Source organism: Lepidochelys kempii, chromosome 1, assembly GCF_965140265.1.
Source record: "Lepidochelys kempii isolate rLepKem1 chromosome 1, rLepKem1.hap2, whole genome shotgun sequence".
NCBI lineage: Eukaryota > Metazoa > Chordata > Testudines > Cheloniidae > Lepidochelys > Lepidochelys kempii.
In genome coordinates, this window is record NC_133256.1 from 324,419,546 (window position 1) to 324,443,176 (window position 23,631).

Here is a 23,631-nt window from a genome sequence, read left to right on the forward strand (position 1 = left end):
TACTTGTATATAAACATTAAGTGGAAGTAAGTGTTCAATATACCTTAATTTTATCAAATCCGTCCAATTGTAGCACTTTTTCTTCCATACAGATATAATTATGCTGGAAGAATTGCTCGGTAAAAGTGGCAATGTCTTTAAATTCTATATAGAATTTTCTGACTTCCCAGATTAAAACATATCATTTTCCTTGGCTGAATCTAAAAATCTAGTTGTTTCTTGTTCTGACATCTCAGATAATACACATTTTGCATTTGGAGCAATTGTGTTTGATGTTTGAGCCAGTTTATGATCCTTTAGCTGTATTGGTTCTGCAGTACTTTCATTATTTGAAGTAAATCCAGACACTTAAAAATACTCTGCCACACTGTCCATGCTTAAAACTTGGGGTTTGAATTTTCCATGGCCAAAGATGAATAAAAACTTTCATTTTTTACGCCCTTTATGATTTATTAAACATTCCCTTACAGCATTGGATACCCAAACACAACAGCATTGTGCTGGTATATGAAAACCAGAAAGTGAAACTGGCTAGTCTAGTTCACTGTCCAAGCTAAGTGAAATGCAAAAAATAGAACAGCATAAGTGATGAAAAGGAAAATAGGATTTTTAAAATCTTTTAATCTACAGTTTTAGTAATACAGGTAAGGGAAAAATTAAATATTTAATCTTGAAAGTGTCAGATACTTATTGTAAAATAAGATGGGAAACACTTTTATAAAAAAAATAACAAAACAGAAAAATACTTAGGAATTATCACTTCAGTGTCTTAAAATCCTCTTAATTTGGAAGTAGTAGCAGGGAAAAATTATTTTTAATACCTTGTTCAAACCTAGAAATATCTCAGTCTTCAAAGAGATATCCAAACACATCTTGCACTTTTCCTCCAATTTTCTGTCCTGAGCGGTGATGACACCTCTCCTTTCTTATATATTTTTTTTCTGCTGTAAAACGTGTAGGTGTATATTAGTGTATGGTGTATACGTATATATTCTGACAGAGCAAAAAATTGTGAAAATTAGCTGACTTCTTATGACATTTAGATGGTAGAATTTGTAAACCAGCCCAAACTTTCCAATTTACACCATCATATACCCTTCTTATCTCACATGCAGCTGTGGGTTGTATGTGTAATTTTAACACTTTAAGAGGAATACCAGCTTTGCAAGTTAAAGGCTAAAATGGCCCGTCTATGGGAAAGGAAGATGTAGTTACACTTGGAGTATAATAGATCTGTATAATGTACATGCTAAGATAGTTCCCATCAGTATCTGATCGACTGCTAGGTACGTTTATAACCTTTTGTGTTCACATGCTCAGCTCTCACTAAACATTCACTGTTGGAGTGGAAGATAAGCTTTTATGAAAAGTTTGAGCAAAATCCCTTTAGTAATTCCAGTGGGAAAATACAACTCTTCCATTGAAGAAGAAAATCAACCCACTTATTTAACACAACTAGCAGCAATAACTGTGGCTAGAGAGCTGGCATGGACATAATCAGAGCTAGAAAAATCTACTCCTCTGTTCACCCAGGATAGATGGGAAGCTTTTTTGGGTAAGTGCCATCAGCTTCTTCAGAATCTGAACTGCTTAAAGAACTGTTTCTAGCCTTATGACTATGATAACCTGCAAATGTGAATTGAGCATAAACCGAAGCAGTGCTAACTTCTCAACAGGCAAACATCTTCCGTTCCACTGCTGCTACCAGGTTTGCAAAGGCACAGCAGAACGAAAACTGACCAGTCTTGTCACTTTTCATTGCTGCTATTCAAAACCCAGGTCAGTTTCACTCTGCTGATATAGGGAAACCTACTGTATGAGTAGAAGCAGAGGTGGGCACTAAAGCTATTTACTAGACAGACAGATTGTAAAACAGATGGGGGAAGGAGTAAAATAGGAGAAATTGGGTTGAGCAATCAGAAATCCGAGGGAGGGGTAAACCGATAGAGAGATCCCACAATCATCCTCCCAGCTACTAGTATGGATGTAGTGGGGAAATGAGAGAATGTTCCTCATTTCTAGCCTGAAAGCGTTGGGGTCATTCCAAAGTCACATGTAGAGATGGAACTCTGCTGAAAACTCTAACAAGTCTTGTTTATTTGTGATCTCTTGTTGTCTGTTCTGTAGTGATATACATTTTGAGCTCTTACTGAGGTTTTTCTTAATGTAGGTTACACATTATAAGCAATATCCACCTAATACAAGCAAAGTTTATTCCTACTTTGAATGTCGTGAAAAGAAGACTGAGAACTCCAGATTAAAGAAGGTGAAATATGAGGAAACAGTTTTTTACGGGTTGCAGTACATTCTAAATAAGTACTTAAAAGGTATTTGTCTCATAATTTCAGCAAAAACATAAATCTCCATGTTTTTCTCCAAACTTCTTGAATTCTGATAGTTGAAGCAGTTTTTGGATTATTTTAGCTCAGTGTTTGTTTTTTAAATTTGAAGTCTCATTTTATTCTCATGACTCTCAAAAATGAGATGTCATCTTTCGTAAAATGGTCTTCTACATTCAGTGCCTTCTATTTTTGTTAGGTATCAATCAATGAGATATTCAGCAAACTAAAAACTACAAAAAAGAATAACAAGTATTTTTATCTGTGGAGCTGTTACAATGTTTTAGATAAATGGTCATCTGAAACATCAAAACTTAAAGATCAGAACCAAAGATAAGTTACTTGGAATCATTAAAAAAGGTAGCAACACCACTCTCTTTGAGAGTCAATTAAGATTTGGAGGAAAATAAGTTTTATGTTCAAAACTTGAAAAATGTACAATCTGTATTTGCTAATCAGTTATATGCATGTATTAGTAACTTGTGTTTAAGTGTATTTTCCTTTAAATCTAGTAATGATCTATAACAATTTTAATTGAGTGTGGTAGCTAAGTGTGCATTTTTCCCCCAGCCCATTTAAAAGTGTACATCTTAAAACTTCACATTGCATTATAAACTCATTTTGGAGGTACAATTATTTGTTTTTTGCACTTCAAGTAAATACCATGTGTTGTGCTTCTTCCTCTCATTTCGTTTCCGGTTATACCAAAAAATACTTTTCCTACATCATTGGTCTCAGACTGTGTGCAAATCCTAACCAAGACTCCACCAATGCCAATCTCAGTTCTTGCCAAATGTTGGCACTCCAGTAAAAAAATCATTTGGTGGCAATCCCATATCCTACACTGTGAAAAGCGTAGGACCTGAACTTTCTCTTTTTTTACCTCCTTGAATTAGGAAAACTGTCCCAAAATAATCACAGCATGATCAGTATACTTAGTCTCCAAAATCTCATTCTGGGGTGGGCTGTCAGTCTAGTTGACATTACTATAACAGCTTCTATAGAGATCTAAAGGATTACAGGACAATATTAAACTTAATTCATTTTAGCATTTATGGAATGTGCCAGGTTAGTAGTCCTGTAGATTGAAGTCCCCTATTTAGCCACAAAAAGAGTATGACCGAGGCAATAGCATTGCAAGCTTCCTCAGAGTGTCCTGCTAAGGTGCCTCAATCCTGTTTTGAAGGGATCATCAGTGTGGAGGAACGTAGCTTCTTATCCACGCTAATTTAGACTTTGCGTGCTTTGAGTGTTGTGACTCCTTCTCTGGGAACAGTGTTGAGGGCATCAAATCATTTCATGTAGATGCTGACCAGCCATCAGTTGATAATGTCCTCAAATTATTACCAACCTGAGCTGAATTTGAACGACTGATCTATAAGTGAAAGGTCTTCTATTCCAATACCAATTTTCTTAGCCATCCTGTCTCTCTTACAATACAACTTTAAAGCCAAAAATGATGCTTGTAAGCATAGCATTCGCTATTACATATTTGCCCTCCGAAAGCTCTTTGGACACAAAGTAACTTTTTCATGTCTGGGAGGAGACTTTGATAATGAAAGCCTCATCTTTTATTTATTCATCAAGAGTTGCTTAATAATGCTTGGCGTTAAAAAATTATCGCATTGTCTGAACTTACTTTTAAACTATTTTTCATTGCAGGCAAAGTGATAACCAAAGAGAAAATCCAGGAAGCCAAAGAGGTGTATAGGGAGCATTTTCAAGATGATGTCTTCAATGAAAAGGGATGGAGCTATATTCTTGAGGTAAAAAATATTCTTGAGGTATATTTTAATTCAAGGTAATTCTAGGTAGGATTTGTGAATCAGGGATTAGTTACTTCCATCTTTAGGATCACTGCTGTAGTCTGCAAGGACTAGCAGCTGTCACAGAATAATCAAATAATTGTAAATGCATGAAGCAAAGTAGTTTTCATCCTTACAAATGCCAAATATGGCTTTCTGGGTAGTAGGGATTTATTGCTGCTGTCACCTGCTAGTATGAGTTGGGGCTTGTTAGCAAATTTCAATATGTAATACAATATTTAGTGTCTGGTTATGTCATTTAAATCACTTTCTCTAATCATAGTAGCTTTTCTTCTAATGCAGAAAGCACTGCAACTTTTTGCATGAGTAAATAGTAAATGGAGAAAATACATTTTAATTGGTATATGAAAATATAAATTTTATATCTAAAATTTTATATCTAAAATGTGTCTAAATTTTGTAGTGCTACTTCAAATAAGTTTTTTGTTATGAGATATAGAGAACAGTTAGAAATTTTTCTGAGACAAAATCTCCAAAATAACTATATTCGAAAACGTTACTTTCGTAGCGTATAATTTTTTTTCAAAGAAATGAGGGCATTTCCCCTTTAAGTGTGGGCAGATTTGTTCCGGTCTTTCCACTCCCTGAAGCTTGCTGCATTTCCAATTTTTATGATAGACTAAACTATTTCTTCGAAAGCATTGCATATTGCATTAGTGATCATGACTGAGGTAATTGATGGCATGTGGATATGAACATATTGGCGTGTCTGGTTGTCCTTTAGCAACCAAAATGGACAATAAGAATGGAAATTCTCCACTTTCACAAAGTGTAACACTAGTGACCAGATGAATCAAACTATTTTTCTCTATTCTACCATTAACTCAAGAAAGCTAAAGGGGTATGGGTATGGGTGTGTGTGTGTGTGTGTCTACTTCTGTTCATAGATCCTTTGAGTACATTACTAAGATTTTTGCATATTACTTCTCCTGAAGAGAACCAGACTTATTTTACTGTTTAATCACTTGGTTTCTTTTTTCCTCTTTAGGTTGTCCCTTTTTAACACCATTATCTCACCAATAAATAATTTAAAGCCTTATTGTCAGACAGTCTTTACTAGGCTTCTGTCTTGGGAGGTTTTAATAGGCATGGCCATCTTTGGTCAGTCTGGTTAACTGGTTCCTTGCAGTATATAAATGTGATAAGACTCTTAAACAGGAAAGGACTGAGATGAAACTCTAGTGATTTCTTGGAAATACTTGGATTTCTTGGATGCATCTCCATGAGAAAGTGCTTCTGAAATTCTGAATGGAAGTGTTTTAATTTAAAAAAAGTTATACTGATTAATCTTTGACAACTGGAGCTGTTGAAGCAGCGTTTTGACATGCATTGGGATATCGCTGGCGAATATGTTTTGATACTAGCTATAAAACTGCACCATTTTTCTAAAGTAGCACCATTTTGGTACATATGTTCATTTTAACACTTTTTGTACACTTTATGGAAAAACTCCTAAGGCACGTTCCTTTGGGTCTACGCAAGCTGCTACTTATCAGTTTAGTTCGTCGTGCTATTTCAGTAGCTTATAATAGTTATTTTACAGTTGCTGTCTCATAATTTATTCATTGCAAACAGGCTGCTACATCTCATATTCCAGAGTGTTGAATATTTCGAACATGAATGTTAATGTTGACAATTGTTTTTTGAAATTGAAAGAACAAAAATTTGGGAGGCTGGATTCCATGGTCAGTGGATAGAGTAGATAAAACTTTTTAGAAAGGATGTACACTGAATCCCATTTAAAGATATTAGTTCTCTTAAAACAAATGTCAGCACCAAAACATAATGAGACCATTTAAAAAAATAGATGCCAGATGGCGCAACCGTCAAGGTAAAACACCACAGAAAACTGAACGGCAAAGATCTGTTACATAAACATTTCTGTGGATCAAACCTTTTTTTTTGTTCTTTTTTTTTTTTAAACAGCAGGGTCTCCTTAAATGAGTGTGTTCAAAGAATAACCTTGTTAAATATCCTTTGGTGAACCATGGTTATTCATTTTGTGGAATTGGTGCCTTTTTAAATGTATAGGTTTTGGCATATTTGAGTGGGTGGTTTGTGTGTTTTTTTTTTTAAAATATTTAGTTTTTCACTGTAAAGGCTTTCTTTTTAGCAAATATAAAGCCTGACTTCGCTCCACTGAAGTCAATGGAAGCAGGGCTGGCTCAGCTGTTCCTACTATCTAATGCTGCTATTAATTTCTCTTACAGAAGTATGAAGGGCATCTTCCGATAGAAGTAAAGGCTGTTCCTGAAGGCTCAGTCATTCCCAGAGGAAATGTACTATTCACAGTAGAAAACACGGATCCAGAGTGCTATTGGCTCACCAACTGGATTGAGGTCAGTCTTCAAAAATGAAGCTTTCATTAAAAATGAAGAATGGGTTCACAATCATTCTACTTGGGTTTAGGGTGAGATCTCTGGAACCAGCTGGTTTCTGCTTTCAAAAGATCTGTCTCTTTCTTGAAGCCTGCTGCAGAAGTGTTGTGTAATAAGCTTATTTAATAAATAGGGGAAATTCACAACAGTACTCAGACATGTTGTGGGAATTGACTTTTGTGTGCATTGGTCTGCAGCTCAGGAAGTTTGACTCCTGCAGTGAGTAGCTGCTTGGCCCACCTCACAATAAAAAGGAGTTATTAAATTAAATATGACTCTTAGGCAAACTATTTTGGACACAGCCAATATTTCTTGCATCACTTCTAAAAATGAGGAACACCTCTTGGACGAGTGTAGTTGTAAGTTAACAGACAGTAGAATTGGGGAGTGATGTGATGGTACTTCCCAATAAGTTACTTGTGCATATGTTGACACCATTTGCCGTACCTAATTTTGCTAAGTCTTTGCACTGCCCATATAGATTTCCCCTTGGTTTATTGCCAGTAGCCTCAGTTGTGCATGGCTCATTGCCAAGTGGGGATTTTTGAGTCTTGATCAAACATATTTCATTTATGTGCACCTGATAACAATGGGTTTTTTTGTTGTTGTAGACTATTCTTGTTCAGTCATGGTATCCAATCACAGTAGCCACAAATTCCAGGGAGCAGAAGAAAATTTTGGCAAAGTATTTGCTAGAGACATCTGGCAGCTTAGAAGGACTGGAGTACAAACTGCATGACTTTGGCTACAGAGGAGTTTCTTCACAAGAGGTAACACTAATTTGCCCAATAGCTTGAAGTTTAATTCTATTTAAAGAAATATAGTACAGCCAGGAATTTATAGCATTTTGGCACAAATATCTTTTGACTATTTCTGACACTTTGGTGTCTTGTAATGTTATGAAAGTCTGGATTATTGGAGCAGTGTGAGTTGGGAGTACTTTATTGAGAACTCTTTCCTTCTCTTTGTACCTTCAGGTACAAAATTAAAGAAATATCAAGACCTGGAGAACTTTTCTCTTTATGGAAATTATCTTCTGGATAGTATGAGACTGTGTTTAAACTAAATACAGGAGAAACTAGAATTAAACAAGAGCTTTGCTGTAACAGAACTAACCCTGTACAATACTTGATGATTAGGCTTCATGATTTGGCACTGTACTTTAAAGTCATGTCTCTTTTTCTCAGACAGCAGGAATAGGAGCATCTGCTCACTTGGTAAACTTTAAAGGAACTGACACAGTAGCAGGAATTGCTTTAATTAAAAAGTACTATGGAACGAAAGACCCTGTTCCAGGATATTCTATTCCAGCTGCTGAACACAGGTAAAATCCCCCCCACCCCCAGTTGTTTGAAACCTTTGCTGAATTTCGTTATTTCTAGTGTTAACACAACTATTTTTCCATGTCCTTTCTTTGCATGTGGAAATGCTTGCTTCACTCCACATAACGAGGCAGATAAAACCTCTTCAGTCTTTTTGTGTGGCACACTGTATGAGTAGATGCTAGTCCAGCTGTTAAGGCAGAAGTGAACCTTGCCAGCTGATGCATGATGAAGCTTGCCAGCTAATGTACTGATCTGTTTTTTAAGAAACTTATTTAGGTTCAAAATGAGACTAACTTGGGGGGTTATTTGAGTCAAGTTGTAAAGTCATAGCTAAAACATCTTGAACATTTGTATTCTTAATGGGCAACAATTTGATACTGGGGCCCAATTCTTTAGTACAGGTATTTAAAAATACATGAGAAGTCATGAAAGTTGCCAGTGTCAGCACTCCCAACTCAAGACTTCTTTCCCAAGAAGAGGTAGTTATGGTATAATAAGCTTCCCATCATGTCAGGACCCTGGCTGAAGAATTAGTCCTATCTGTGTGATCAATCCTTGATCTCTACTGACCCTGCCAAGAAGGATGAGAATTGTGACAGTGGTTGTTATATTCTGAACACTCCTATGAGATTGACACTCATTCATTTCAAACATTGTATCACAGTCGTTAGCTGGTAACTTTCAGCCACTCCTGACCTGTACTGGATTTTGATAGAGATGAAAGTCTCTGAATCTCATTACCTTGTGCTATCCAGTCTACCTTCTTAAATGGATAAAAGCTTTGCACCACTCCTTATTATTCTTAGTGGATAAAAGTCTAGTGTTTAGTTTAATAAATATTCTAATCTGGTAAACTGGGGTACATGATTCCAATTTGAACACTGGATTTACTTCGTATAGTGGTCATCTCTGAGCAGTAAATGTCTGTCCAGGTCAGTGTTTCTGGAGCAATCTAAGTATGGGATTTAATGACTAATTGGAAATCTAGAGAACTATTGTATAAGTTAGTGGAAGTTCAACAGGTTGCCCAGTGCTTTTGACCTTTTTTTTAGGCTTGGCAGAAATAACTGTAAATTTAAAGCGTAACTTAAGAAAATATGCTGAACAGCTGTAATAAATGTTCTGTGCAGTTCAGTGGCATGGTGACATTAAAGTGAACAGTTTTAGTCCCAGTTGAGATTGTTTGGTACATGCATATTGCAGCCATTGTCTCCAAGCCACTAATGAGTGTGAGAGGCTCATGCAAGCCACTTCTCAAATTGTTCCCAATTCTCCGGGATTGGAGTGCTGTCAGCGCTGTGCTTGTAGCTGGCACCTTGCCGTGCATGTTCCCATTATTGCCACAGCTCCTCTTGGAAAAGGAACTTCCTTTTTGCATCTATTTGCCAACATTGCTGAGGGTGCCTGTGGGGGGAGAGAGCCACCAGAGTGGATAAATGCTTTTAGTTTTTTAAAAAAATCTATTTTAAATTTTAATCAGGACTGTTTGTGGTGCTAGTTCGTACCATGTTATAGTCTTTAAATCACTAAATGGGATGTTTCATACTTGTTTTAGCTTCCTAATTGTTAGTAGAATTTCAGATTTTACATGCTCTTTTCTATTGTGAAATTTCACAATTAACGTGCTCATCTGTTGCTGAAAAAGGCAAGTCCAAGGCCTCATTAACATCCTTTATATGATAACAGAAACACAAATTTACAAAACAAATAGCTCGTGCTGTCTTTGTAGTCAACACCATCTTCTAAATATTGAGCTTCCAAAAGTCGTGAAAGCAGAAATGCTTTGACCTGGCTATACTCCTACATTAGTTTCACAGTTTGAAGTCAATAGGATTATTGCTCCTAGGTCACTTGATTGCTTTTGAAAATCCTGACCCTTAAAGGATCTAAATATGGGTCAAGGAGCTTTAACCATAGGCTTTTATTTTTGAAAATTTTGGCCTGTTTGTATGCAAGTTAACAATGATTTTGTTAATGCTGTGGAAAATCTAACACCCTGATCCTGCAAATACTTACACATCTGCTTAATTTAACTATCATGAATCATCTCAATTCATTTGTAACTGCACAATCAGGGCCGACATAGTGATGCATTGCTAACACTAAAGCAGTTTTGTTCTGAAGTGACAGATTTTGTGCTACCAAGAGAAGTTTTTACTGATATATAATTTTAGTGCCAAGTGCTGCAAACATATAAGCACATTGCTTAACTTCAAGCACGAGTAGCTTCATTGTAGTCAATAGGACTACTGATGTAAGTAGTTCTGTACCTGGTTTAGTGTTAGAAGTATTTAAGGCCTTGATGCTGCGGAGTTTTACAAAACTGCACAGGTAAAAAATAAGATTCCCATCCTGTATCAGCATTTTTAAGAAAAACAACCCCGCATTTATAGGTAAATCCCTTCACCCTGGCATGCATTACACCCACCCACACCCCCCAGCTAGGGTGCTCCTGCAGGAGGAGGAGATGGAGCTGAGCTGCTGCTGAACTGCGAATCTGTCAGGTTGGAGGTTGAAGGAGCTGGTCCTGAGAGGAAGCCAGGTGCACGCCCCCCTGCTAGCAAAGTACTTACTATCTCATTCACTCCCCAGGATTAGAGGACTCTCTCCTTACTCCTCCTCTTTTTCCCCTCTTCCCCCCACCACCACACACACAGGCCAGAGTGCTGCTCCCTATTCAACCTCGTTCCATAGTTTTATGGATGCCTGCTCCCCACTCTGCTGCCTCCACAAGGGCTCTTCCTTCACTCACTCCACCACTATCTGCAAAAGGGGGGACGGGACATAGAACCTCAAGCACCACCGCCAGCAAGAGGGATCTCTTCCATCATATCCTGTACCCAGTTTTGGGAAATCAGCTTGCTTGCAGCCAAGTAGAGGGAGATTTTATTTATTCTACCCTACTTTAATCTACAGAGTGATTAACCAGCCACCAGTTAGGCTTGGTCTCCAAGTTGGGAAATGCAGACAGGAGCCCTCTACAAAGTACGATAGACCTCAGATTGAAGGGGATGGGTGAAGTTTGTTGGGTCACTGCCTGAGAAGATAGTAAGATGCCAAGGCAGAACATTTTTGAGAGATTTCCTTCTAAAACTATTAGCAGCAATACATTGATTCAGCCTCTTTTATAGTTCATATAAACTACTTGAAGATATTTCAAGGACTGCGTCAGTTTGCATTATAGTTGGCTTTAGTTATAGGGTACCTTTTACGTACAGAAAAATACAAAATATGTGATTTGGCTGACTCATGAACTTCAGTCTAATGCAGATCTTCAACTGATTTTCCAGTACCATAACCGCTTGGGGGAAAGACCATGAGAAAGATGCTTTTGAACACATAGTGACACAATTTTCTTCAGTGCCTGTATCTGTGGTCAGTGACAGCTATGACATCTACAATGCGTGTGAGAAAATATGGGGTGAGGACTTAAGGCATTTAATTGTATCCAGAAGTCCAAAGGCACCACTGATTATTAGACCAGATTCTGGAAATCCTCTTGACACAGTGTTAAAGGTAATACTTTTAAAATAATGCTTCGTATGTAGAATTTTGAAATGGCTGTCTAACACATTTGGGAAATTTTATTACTGATGATCTAAAACTATTGCTGCACTAGGGTATTTCATGTGTGATAAATCAAAAAATGTCCCTAGTTAACCTTATCTGAGGAAACTCTGTTCCACATTCCAAATAGCTTGGTTTTTACCAAGCCAGTTACTCAACTGATTATAGTTCTTAAAGCCATTTTTGGGTCCCTTTTAGAACTCTGCAAGATTAGTCAGTGTATGTAATGAAATTCTCAGTTGTGATGCAGAAAGATTCGGGGATAATACAACATATATTATTGTCTCAGCACTTTCCAATAAGGAGTGAAATAGGAGGCTGACTAAACATTAATCAAATGCCAAGCTAAAGTGACATTTCTCACCACTTAAGAAAAGCCTGAAAATCCAGAGTCACTTAACATTGAAGCAATAAATTACACGTGCTGCACGTACAAGAAAAGCTCCAAACCCTGTCAGACTTGCATTTAAACCAGAGACACTTGCTCTTGAACAACCAAAGAACCACTTCATCATACAGAACTGTAGAATAAGAATGCCATGCTGGGTCAGACCAAAGGTCCACCTAGCCCAGTATCCTGTCTTCCGACAGTGGCCAATGCCAGGTGCCCCAGAGGGAATGAACAGAACAGGTAATCATCAAATGATTCATTCCCTGTCTTTCATTCCCAGCTTCTGGCAAACAGAAGCTAGGGACACCATCCCTGCTCATCCTGGCTAATAGCCATTGATGGACCTATCCTTCATGAATTTATCTAGTTCTTTTTTTGAACCCTGTTATGGCCTTCACAACATCTTCTGGCATTGAGTTCCACAGGTTGACTGGGCATTGTGTGAAGAAATACTACCTTTTTGTTTGTTTTTAAACTTGCTGCCTATTAATTTCATTTGGTGACCCCTAGTTCTTGTGTTATGAGAAGGAGTAAATAACACTTCCTTATTTACTTTCTCCATGCCAGTCATGATTTTATAGACCTCAATCATATCCCCCCCCCCCCTTAGTAGTCTCTTTTCCAAGCTGAAAAGTTCCAGTCTTATTAGTCTCTCCTCATACGGAAGCTGTTTCATCTCCTAATCATGTTTGTTTGCCCTTTCCTAAACCTTTTCCAATTCATCTTTTTTCTTTTTTTTGAGATTCGGGCAGTCACATCCGCACGCAGTATTCAAAATGTGGGCATACCATAGATTTATATAGAGGCAATATGATATTTTCTGTCTAATTATCTGTCCCTTTCCTAATGATTCCCAACATTGTGTTAGCTTTTTTGACTGCTGCTTTACATTGAGTGGATGTTTTCAAAGAACTATCCACAATGACTCCAAGATGTTTCTTGAGTGGTAACAGCTAATTTAATCCCCATCATTTTATATGTATAATTGGGATAATGTTTTCCAATGTGTATTACTTTGCATTTATCAACATTGAATTTCATTTGCCATTTTGTTGCCCGGTCACCCAGTTTTGAGAGCATTTTGTAGCTCTTCGAAGTCTGCCCCTGGAACTTAATTATCTTGAGTAGTTTTGTATCATCTGCAAATTTTGTCACCTCACTGTTTACCCCTTTTTTCAGATCATTAATTAATATGTTGAATAGGACTGGTCCCAGTATCGACCCCTGGGGGACATCGCTATTTACCTCTCTCTAATCTGAAAACTGTCCGTTTATTCCTACCCTTTGTTTCCTACCTTTTAACCAGTTACCAATCCATGAGAGGACCTTCCCTCTTATCCCATGACCGCTTACTTTGCTTAAGACCCTTTGGTGAGGGACCTTGTTAATGGTGTTCTGAAAATCTAAATACACTATATCCACTGAATCCCCCTCTCCACATGCTTGTTGACCCCTGAAAGAATTCTAGCAGATTGGTGAGGCATGCTTTCCCTTTACAAAAACCATGTTGACTCTTCCCCAACAAATTATGTTCATCTATGTGTCTGTCAATTTTGTTCTTGACTATAGTTTCAATCAGTTTGCCTGGTAGTGAAGTCAGGGTTACCAGAATCTGTAATTGCCTGGATCACCTCTGGAGCCCTGTATAAAAATTGGCATCACATTAGCTATCCTCCAGTCATTTGGTACAGAAGCTGATTTAAATGATAGGTTACAGACTACAGTTCTTCAATTTCACATTTGAGTTCCTTCAGAACTCTTGGGTGATACCATCTGGTCCTGGTGACTTATTACTGTTTAGTTTTATCAGTTTGTTCCAAAACCTCCTCTAATGACACCTCAATCTGGGACTGTTCCTCAGATTTGTCACCTAAAAAGAAGGTCTCAGATTTGGGAATCCCGCTCATATCCTCAGCTATGAAGACCGATGCAAAGAGCTCATTTAGTTTCTCAGCAATGGCCTTATCATCCTTGAGTGCTCCTTTAGCATCTCAGTCATCCAGTAGCCCCACTAGTTGTTTAGCAGGCTTTCTGCTTCTGATGTGCTTAAATTTTTTGCTGTTGCTTTGTCTTTTAGCTAGCTGTTCTTCACATTCGTTTTTGGCCTTCCTAATTATATTTTTACACTTCATTTGCCAGAGTTTATGCTCCTTTTTATTTTCGTCACTAGGATTTAACTTCCACTTTTTAAAGGATGCCTTTTTACCTCACTGCTTCTTTTACTTCGTTGCTTAGCCACAGTGGCACTTTTTTGTTTCTCTTACTATGTTTTTAATTTGGGGTGTACATTTAAGTTGAACCTCTCTTATGGTGTCTTTTAAAAAGTTTTCATGCTGCTTGCAGGGATTTTACTTTTGGTGCTGTACCTTGTAGTTTCTGTTTAACTAACCTCATTTTTTTGTGTAGTTCCCCTTTCTGAAATTAAATGCTACAATGTTGGATGCTGTGGTGTTTTCCCCACGACAGGGATGTTAAATTTAATTATATTATGGTCCCTATTACCAAGGGGTCCAGCTATATTCACTTCTTGGACCAGATACTTTGCTCCACTTAGGACTAAATCAAGAATTGCCTCTCCTCTTGTGGATTACAGGACTAGCTGCTCCAAGAATCAGTCATTTAAAGTGTCAAACTATCTCCCGTCCTGAGGTGACATGTACCCAATCAATATGGGGATAGTTGAAATCCCCCATTATTGTTGAGTTTTTAATTTTAATAGCCTCTCTCATCTCCCTGAGCATTTCAGTCACTATAGCCATCCTGGTCAGGTGGTCAGTAATATATCCCTACTGCTATGCTCTTATTATTAGAGCATGGAATTACTATCCATAGAGATTCTATGGTACGGTTTGGTTCATTTAAGATTTTTACTTCATTTGATTCTACGCTTTCTTTCACATTTAGTGCCACTCCCCCACCAGCATGACCTGTTCTGTCCTTCTGACATATTTCGTACCCTGGTATTACTGTGTCCCATTGATTATCCTCATTCCACCAAGTTTCTGTGATGCCTGTTATATCAATACCTTCATTTAATACACGGCACTATAGTTCACCCATCTTATTATTTAGACTCTAGCATTTGTATATAAGCACTTTAAAAACTTGTCACTTTTTAGCTGTCTGCCATTACATGATGTGATTGAATGGTACTTTTTTTTCATTTAACTGTTTCTCATCAGATCCTACCTGTATTTTTTCTTCTTCCATCCTCTCCTCCTTACTAGGACATAACGAATCTCCATTAATAGATCCTCCCCTAAAGGATATCTCTGTCCGAACCACATGCTCCTCTGCACCTGTCGGCTTTTCCCCAGCCCTTAGTTCAGAAACTGCTCTACGACCTTCTTAATTTTAAGTGTCAGCAGTCTGGTTCCAATCTGGTTTAGCTATCCTTCCTGTATAGGCTCCCCCTTTCCCAAAAGTTTTCCCAGTTCCCTCCTCCCTACGCCATCGTCTCATTCATGCATTTAGACCCTGAAGTTCTGCCTGTCTAACTGGCCCTACACGTGGAACCGGAAGCACTTCAGAGAACGCTACCAGGGAGGTCCTGGACTTCAATCTCTTACCTAGCAGCCTAAATTCGTCCTCCAGGACCTCTCTCCTATCCTTCCCTATGTCATACCATGACCACTGGCTCCTCCCCAGTGCTACACATAAGTCTATCTAGATGCCTCGAGAGATGTGTAACTTTTTCCCCAGGCAGGCAAGTCACCATGCGGTTTTCCAGGTCGTCGCATTATGCCACACAAGAAGTGTAAAGCTATTTAGAACACACACTCTTGAATGTAAAAATCATATCATAAAAGCTAACAATACCATTCCATTAGAGTAACTCTCAGTGCTATTATATGTTGGCTGTCTACTAGGACAAATACAGATTTAACCTGTCTGGGTACTTTTTTTTCTAGGGCAAGTGCTAGATCACCATAGGAACTTTGCTTACTTTCTCTTTCTCAGAACCATGAAAAAGTCAGTGTGGATCAGGATCTAAATTTTGAGTATTGCTAGTTTAAACTGAGACCTCGGACAGCAATCCTTACTCCATGAGGCGTATGGTGCTAACAGAGCTGAGCAACGTGAAGGGCACATCCACTGTTTGCATTGTGTAAAGTAAAGAAATGTTTTAAAAAAAAAAAAAAAAAGAGAGAGAGAGAGAAAATAATATGCTGGGTCGACCTACTAAGGAGAGTCTAGCTGCCAGTTTGTGGTTATGCAGCAAGAAGTGGGGATTGGGTGTGATTAGTTCTCTTTAGTCATGTGACTATACAGACCCTATTGTCTCCTAAGCCATTTTCTTCTAAACCACCCTCTGCACAATGACTGGAGTATTTAAAGTACAGCATGGCTTTGCTCTGAGCCATGTACTCAAAATGCTAACAAAAATTAATTCTATTAAGTTTAATGGATTTGGTGTTTAACTTTGCTAGAGTGAGAGATGTAGAAACAGAATTGCTTCCATTTTGTTTTCTACAGGTTTTGGAGATCTTAGGAAAGAAGTTCCCTGTTGTAGAAAATGCAAAAGGCTACAAGGTGTTGCCCCCTTATATCAGAGTTATTCAGGGAGATGGTGTGGATATCAACACGCTGCAAGAGGTATGAAGTTTCTTAATATATCAGGTGAAATTGGCAGTGTCCTCCTTTAATCTGGAGTCTATTACAATTAGTCAGATGTTAATGGTTCTTTACTGACCCATTCCTAGCTTTCATTCTGGGCACTGCTTACAAACCCGAACGCATAAATTAATTTTATTAAAACCACAAGGAATTTTTTAAAAAAAGCATAACCTAAAATACATTTTCTAATCTCATGGTTGTAATTTTTATTCTCCTCCGTCGCCTCATTGTTTCCTTTATCCCTCCCATGTTGAAACTAATTAGGATTAAACTCAGAGCAAAGATCTATCCTTTTATTTGTGTCTAGTGTGCCAGTCATGACTTGTGCTGTGACAACAGTAGTAATTAACTAGTTTGGATTGTTAGGTTGTAAATTTAAATGTCTGCATTCAAACTTTCAAGGTGTACTTGTGCTTTTTGAAGGAGATACTTTTGAAAGCAAATGCAAAAGTGTCTACAAACCATTGTTAGTATTAAATGTGGTGGGGGTGGCATCTTTAAAATCCCAGCCAATAAGAATAATTGAACAATCCATGTTTTATGCAAAATTATACCACATTAAACTGCTGGTGCCTGATAGTCTGAGAGATGGGCACATCATTTCTTACTGTTAAAATTAAAAAGTACAATTTCAGCGAAATAGAAGCCGAAGTTTTTATTACCTCCTGGAAACTCTAGTGACAAACTTGCAAGTATCTGATGAAAGGAAGTGCAGAACAGGATTGGTTAATCTTATTTCTGCACTTCATCAGTTACTTGATATTAAGAGTCAGGCCATCACAAGATTAATGCCTTTTGCTTTGAAAATGAATAGCAGCATTGCATAGGGCATTCATCGTTTTCACCTGAGTAAATACTGCTGCAGTGCTGCAAAATAAATTAGGAAATACTCAGTTCAGTGAAACCTCTTAGATATTGGAAAGAACCCACAGGAACTCCAGTTCACCAGGTCTGAGCAGCTTTGCATTCTTTTGAATTAAGGACTAGAGAAACTAGACCACAGAAGTGGCAGTAAAGCAGTGGCACACTGGTGGGAGTCATGCATCTGTTCAGTTTGATAAACCATGTATAATCTGAGATCCACGAACATGAGCCCAAACAACAAAGCTACAAAGGTATTTACATGTCACTGACAAATCCTCAGAGAGCATGCTAGTTGGGATATTAAGTAACAGAGTCATTGGTGGGAAGATTGCCTTGTAATGGAAAACAGCTAACAAATTCATGCTATGACAACCCTGAAAAGCAAATCTGATTTTCTTGGTTTGTTTGACAGAAACAGTGATTTGACGAGAATAGTCTTGCTGTATCATGCACAACTGTGATAACAGCAAGCATGAAATAACTGAATCTGGATATTCTACTCCTGATGGCTTTCTGCGCCAAAAAAATAGAAATTCTGCACACAGTATTTCAAAATTCTGCAGGTTTTATTTGTCAAATACATGTGGACGCTCCAGCGTCGCATTGGGGAATACAGGCCACTGGTGCACAGAGGTAGGATATCACTCTGCAGCTCTCAACCAGGGACATGGCTCAGCAGTGAGGCTGCACTTAACCCTGACACAGCGCAAGGACCGAGCCTGTCCCAGAAACACCCCAGGGCCCTGCCCTTGTGTGCCAAGTGCATCAGGTGTAGGAAGGCAGGCTCAGCCCAGCAGGATCCAAGTATGGAGCGGCTTAGTGTGGGGGGATCCAGGTGTGGGTTGAGAGGGTTCTGTGTGGGGTAATCTGGATGCACATGGGCTTGTTGGGGAGTTCTGGGTGCAATGGTAATGGGATTCTGCAAGGGGGTCCAGGCGAAGGTGGTTGGGGCTCAGAAGGGGGTTTAGGTGTGGGGGTTCAGTGAGGGGTCCAGATGTGGGGGAGGGAGGCTCTATGGGGTGTGGGGATCCAGGTGCAGCTGGTTGGGGCTTAGTAGAGTGGGGATCTGGGTGTGGGTGGCTTGTTGGGGTGGTCCAGATGCAGGGGGAGTGGGGCTCGGTGGGGGATCTGGGGGGGTCTGGATGCATGGGGGTTGGGCGGATGGGGGAGCATCTCCCAATACAGTGATCCCTCCCTCTGCAGCTAAGGAATGATGGGTGAGGCGTTTGCAGAACTTCCTGCAGCCTTTGGAGAAATCTGGGGATGGGTCTGACCTGGCTCTGGATCCTGTGCAGGGGAAGAGGAAGTCCCATTCTCCCCAGCCAGGGCTAGCGGCCGAACCCGGCGCAGGATAGGAGCCACCAGCCGGGTCTTCCCCAGTCCCACCCCTTACCCCACAGTGATTTACCTCTGTACTGGCTGCCCTGGACACCCAAAACATACTGCTGGGGAGGGTCGCATGACTGCTCTTGTGGCTTCCCTTTGCTTTCCTATCAGAAAGCTATTTTTCGGTGGGGAAGCAAAAAAATCTGGGGGGGACATGAATTCTGTGCATGCGCAGTGGCGCAGAATTCCCCTAGGCGTGTTCTTCTCTTTAATACATAATTATGTCTGATTGATTGTTAAACTTTTCCAGCATCTGTTCTTGGAGACCATAAACTACATTTAACAACTGTTAAACAGAATTCAGTTGTGAGTTAGAATATATTGGGCCATATTCATTGCTGGTTTGACTCCACTGAACTCTGATGGTGCTACACCAGTGATGAATTTGGCCCACTAAATTCAGTCTTTCCAGAAGAAAGCCAGTGAGCTTCTGGTAAGACTTTTTTTCCTTAACCTGACAAAATTCTAGGAGGCAACAATTAGTGTCATACTAGTCTATCACAAAATCATAACTAGTCTTTTAAAATATATATTTATGCGGGAAAGGAGGTGGAACCTTGTTCTTCAGGATATGGAGATTCAGTGCTGTTCTGCAAGGTGTAAATAGGACAGGGAAAAACTGATACCTAATGTGAGAGGAAATGGACACAAGGGATAAGTCTGTATTTAAATTACTTTCCTATTCAGATCCCAAAAATGTAGGATATAAAAATATATATATTAATTCTCCCCTCCTCCCCCAAGCCTTTTAGCAGCATAGCATTACCTGCGAGAATAAAAACAGTCATAACGCTTGGTATAAGAGAACCAAGTTTATACTTATTTAAACTGCAAAGGCATTCTTACTCCTGTTTTAAATAACACCGCATCTCCCATGCTGATGTATAGGATATCAATGCTGGGATTGCTTTAAAGAGGCACTTTCAATTATTTTACATATAGCACTGTAGGTTTCATGTAGAATAAAACATTTTTAAATAGTTTTACAGGATTTTATCTGTATATACATATTCATAGTGATTACTTTTCTTTTCTTTTAAACTTCTTGAAAGTTTGTTTTAACTTTAAACATTCCACATCAGTGTTGGAATCTCAAATGTAACTACAGTGTCATGTACCAGGTACAGTACTGTGGTGATGGGCATGCTATGAAAACCTAGAATGAGAAATTAACTGATCAGTCTAGTTCACTGTCCAAACTAGTTGAAGCGAACAAAAACAGCAGGAAGAATGTAAACTGGATTTTTAAAATTCTTTGTTTTAATAGGGGGTACTGGTAGCACAGGTAAGGAACCTTCTGTTTGACTTCTTATTTTGATGTTTTCACTTTTAAGTCATTCCAATCTGCTAACTGCAAAATATACTAGATCTTCAAGAGATTATCTTTTGAGCATTCGATTTCCAGACATATTTAAATTCTCATACTAGAGAATCCTCTAGTTTGGGATCATGACTGATAGACTAACAATGCCTACAATGGAAATGGTTAGCTCAGCAGCTCTCAGAGAGTCAGGACCCAAAGTGGGTTGCGACCCCATTTTAATGGGGTTGCCAGGGCTTCCATTAGCCTTGCTGGGGCCCAGTGCTGAAGCCAAAGCCCAAGCCCCACTACTTGGAGCCAAAGCCTTCAACTCTGGGTGATGGGGCTCAGGTTCAGGCCCTGCAACTGGGGCTGAAGCCCTTGAGCTTTGGCTTTGGCCCCTTGCCTGGGGCTTGGACTTTGGGTTTCCCCACCCAGGGTGGCAGGGCTTGGGGGAGCTCAGGCTTTGGTGTCCGTGTGTTGTTCCTTCCCCCCACCCCCCCCGGGGGCCAGGTAGTAATTTTTTATTGTCAGAAGCGGGTCATGTTAGAATGAAGTTTTGAGAACCCCTGGGTTAGCTGGTCAAAATCTAGACACCTGAATTGCTCCCTCTGTATGAGCTGAAAAGTACAACGTGCCCTCTGTCTTGCTGCCTTCACCACAATGAGAAACTCTTCTGTGTGGCGTTGTTCTGAGGAAAGGCTGCAGACCTTTGAGGTTTTTGGTGTAATTCCTTCCTCTTCTATTTGCTTCTCCTTCTGCTCCTCCTCTGGAAGCACCAAATGTGGATCTCAGCAGAAGGGTCAGTGGTAGAATCAGAACTTTTTGCCATAGCGTTAGCCAGGGTCATACTATTCCTCCCCTCCCTCCCCCCCACCCCAGATCATTCTGACTAATGAAGATCCCTCATGATGGGAGTGTGGATGGGCTGAAGCCAACTTTTCATCCAAATGTGTTTGCTCATCAGCTGAGGTAATCGAGAATGTGTCCACAGCATAAGGCGGCCAACTGTCCAGGGATGCCATGGACAGAACGGGGTGAAGCATGTGGCTGGATGCTGGCTGAAGGGGACCAACCCTGTAGTTGTGATTTCTTGCCCCACTCTACTACACCAGTCAAACAGAGCCCAGTTATGCCACACTCTGCACTGGTAATGCCTGTTAACCTGGGAGTGTCCCCCCAGAATGACTGGTCCTCCCAAGCAGCTTCATGTTCCTGAATGAGATGTTGCTCATGGCCATCTTCTAACAATTTTTTGGAGGTTGTGCTTGAAAGGAGTCTGCACAAACAGTTCTTCTTCCTACCCCTTCCTTATCTCCTTCAGTTATTCCAGAGGCTCTTGGAGAATCTCCCTCATTCAGACCTAATTAACAACTCTGAGTCATTTGCCGTCCTCTGGTTCCCCTTCTGCAAATGGCTTCTAGGAAAGCCTCTAATCCTCCAAGGAAGGAGAGTCCCTTCCTGCTCATGCTCCTCTCTAGGAAGTAGTGTCCAAATCAGAGTCCCCTAGTCATTGGCACCAGAGGAGTGAAGTTCATTGTTAAAACCAATACGATTTTTAGAGATTTAGAAGAGAAATTTTCAGGATGCCTCAAGAAGATTCCATTAAAAGGAAGTACTACAGGGAGGTCTGACGTTCCTGTCTCCTTGTCAGGTTGAGGAATCTGTATATGCTGGAACTGAGGCAGGGGAAATTCTCTAAAGAGGTGTGTGTTAGAGGGAGATGTTGCCCCTAAAGACCTGGTGGGAGGAAGTCTGGAGCATGACCTTGAGACGTTATGTCTCAGCCGCTGTGCTGTGTGTGTTGCCTTTTCCTATACCACTACCTGTTGGCTTCCCTGTCATGGCTTTAGGCTTTAAACCATATCCTGTAAGGGTAAGTCTAGAACTTTAGTGCTCCTCTATGTGGATGGTCCACTTGTAAATTGAGGCCATGTCTATACTACCTACTTACGTTGACTCAAGTTAAGTCAGCATACAGCTGCCACAGTTAGTACGTTGCTTATGCACATGCGTAGATGGCTCCTTGTGTCAGTGGTGTGCATACTCACCAGGAGCCCTTGTATCGATGCAGAATGTGGTGTATCATGGGTAGGTATCCCATCTTCCAGTGCACTGTCTTTTGGGAATTTTGGCAATGCATGATGAAGCCGAAACAAGTTGGGCAGGGGTGACTAGGAACATGGGTCAACTTCCCATAATGCATTATTCTCATCCCATAATTTCATCTGTCCCATAATTTTTGCACCGTCTTTTCAAAATCCCACAAACCCTCATGGGCATCCTTGGTTTTGGCCATCTCTGATAGAAACATGGAGCCTGTACAGCTCTGCACTGTTGTCATGAATGTTGCAAGCATGGGGGACATCATCCTGCAGTATTTGCAGAGTTACAAGAAGAAACACAGGGAACATGACGATTCCTTGGAGAGCATATTGCTGTGGGACCAGTGCGAAACAATTCAAGGTGGTTGGTGGTGGTCATGGAGCAGCTGCAGATGCTGGAGCACTGGTTCTGGGCAAGAGAAACAAGCAGTGACTGGTGGGATCTCCTCATCATGCAGATTGGGACGATGAGCTATGGCTTTAGAACTTTTAGAAGCGCAAGGCCACGTACCTGGATCTCAGAGTAACAGCCGTGTTAGTCTGTATTCGCAAAAAGAAAAGGAGTACTTGTGGCACCTTAGAGACTAACCAGTTTATTTGAGCATGAGCTTTCGTGAGCTACACGTAAGCTTGCCTTAGCCCTCCAGTACAGGAACACCAAAATGAGAGCTGCAGGGACAGTGGAGGAGTGAGTGGCAATTGCACTGTGGAAACTTGCAGTGCCAGGTTGCTACCAGTCAGTCAGTAATCAATTTGGAGTCAGGAAATCCACCATGGGGGCTACTGTCACAGAAATGTGCAGGACCCTCAAGTGCCTCCTGCTGTGCAGGACTCTGACTCTCTGCAATATGCAGGACGTAGTAATGGATTTGCAGCCGTGGGGATCCAGAACTACAGTCGGGTAGATGGCATGCAGGTCCCTATTTTGGCTTCAGACCACCTTGCCACAGAGTATGTCAAAGAAAGGGCTACTTTTCTATGGTAATGCAAGCACTGGTGGATCACTGAGGATGCTTTACCAATATCATTATGGGCTGGTCAAGGAGGGTGCATGATGCTCACATCTTTAAGAACACAGATTACCATTGGCAATGTTGAAATGCCAGTAATGATCCTTGGGAACTCAGCCTTCCTTTTGCTCCCATGGCTCATGAAGCGAGACAACTCAACAGCACCACGAAACACTTTGGTTACCAGCTCAGCAGGTGTAGAATAACAGTTGAATGTGTCTTTGGTCATTTGAAGAGTTGCTGGTGGTGGTTACTCAGACGATTGGACCTTGGTGAGAAAAATATCCCAATGGTTAGCTGCCTGCTGTGTAATATCTGTGAAGCAAAGGGGAAAAAGTTTTCACCAAGCAGCAGGTGGAGTGGCTGTCTGCTGAATTTGAACAGCCAGGTATGAGGGCTATTAGAGGAGCTCAGTGCAGAGCTATACAGCTAAGGGGGGCATTGAAATAGCATTTTAATACTGAACCAGAGCAGTGTGTTGGTGTACTGTGCTCTAGCTGGCCCTCCTGTTTGCAGACTGGTA

General features: G+C 40.1%; 1 protein-coding gene across 4 annotated transcripts in view; it reads left to right on the forward strand.

Moving 5' to 3' along the window:
• NAMPT (nicotinamide phosphoribosyltransferase) overlaps window positions 1–23,631 on the forward strand; it is a 62,769-nt gene that overhangs the window by 25,977 nt on the left and 13,161 nt on the right. For 2 of the 4 annotated variants that reach the window (XM_073328478.1, XM_073328477.1), the window contains exons 2-8: window positions 2,171–2,327; window positions 4,002–4,105; window positions 6,376–6,504; window positions 7,155–7,313; window positions 7,731–7,867; window positions 11,159–11,384; window positions 16,303–16,422. In XM_073328478.1, coding sequence (XP_073184579.1) covers window positions 2,171–2,327; window positions 4,002–4,105; window positions 6,376–6,504; window positions 7,155–7,313; window positions 7,731–7,867; window positions 11,159–11,384; window positions 16,303–16,422 — 1,032 coding nt within the window. Of the gene's footprint in view, window positions 1–1,332; window positions 1,556–1,676; window positions 1,780–2,170; window positions 2,328–4,001; window positions 4,106–6,375; window positions 6,505–7,154; window positions 7,314–7,730; window positions 7,868–11,158; window positions 11,385–16,302; window positions 16,423–23,631 lie in introns of those variants that run through there. The other 2 variants (XM_073328476.1, XM_073328475.1) reach the window with 2 other exon arrangements.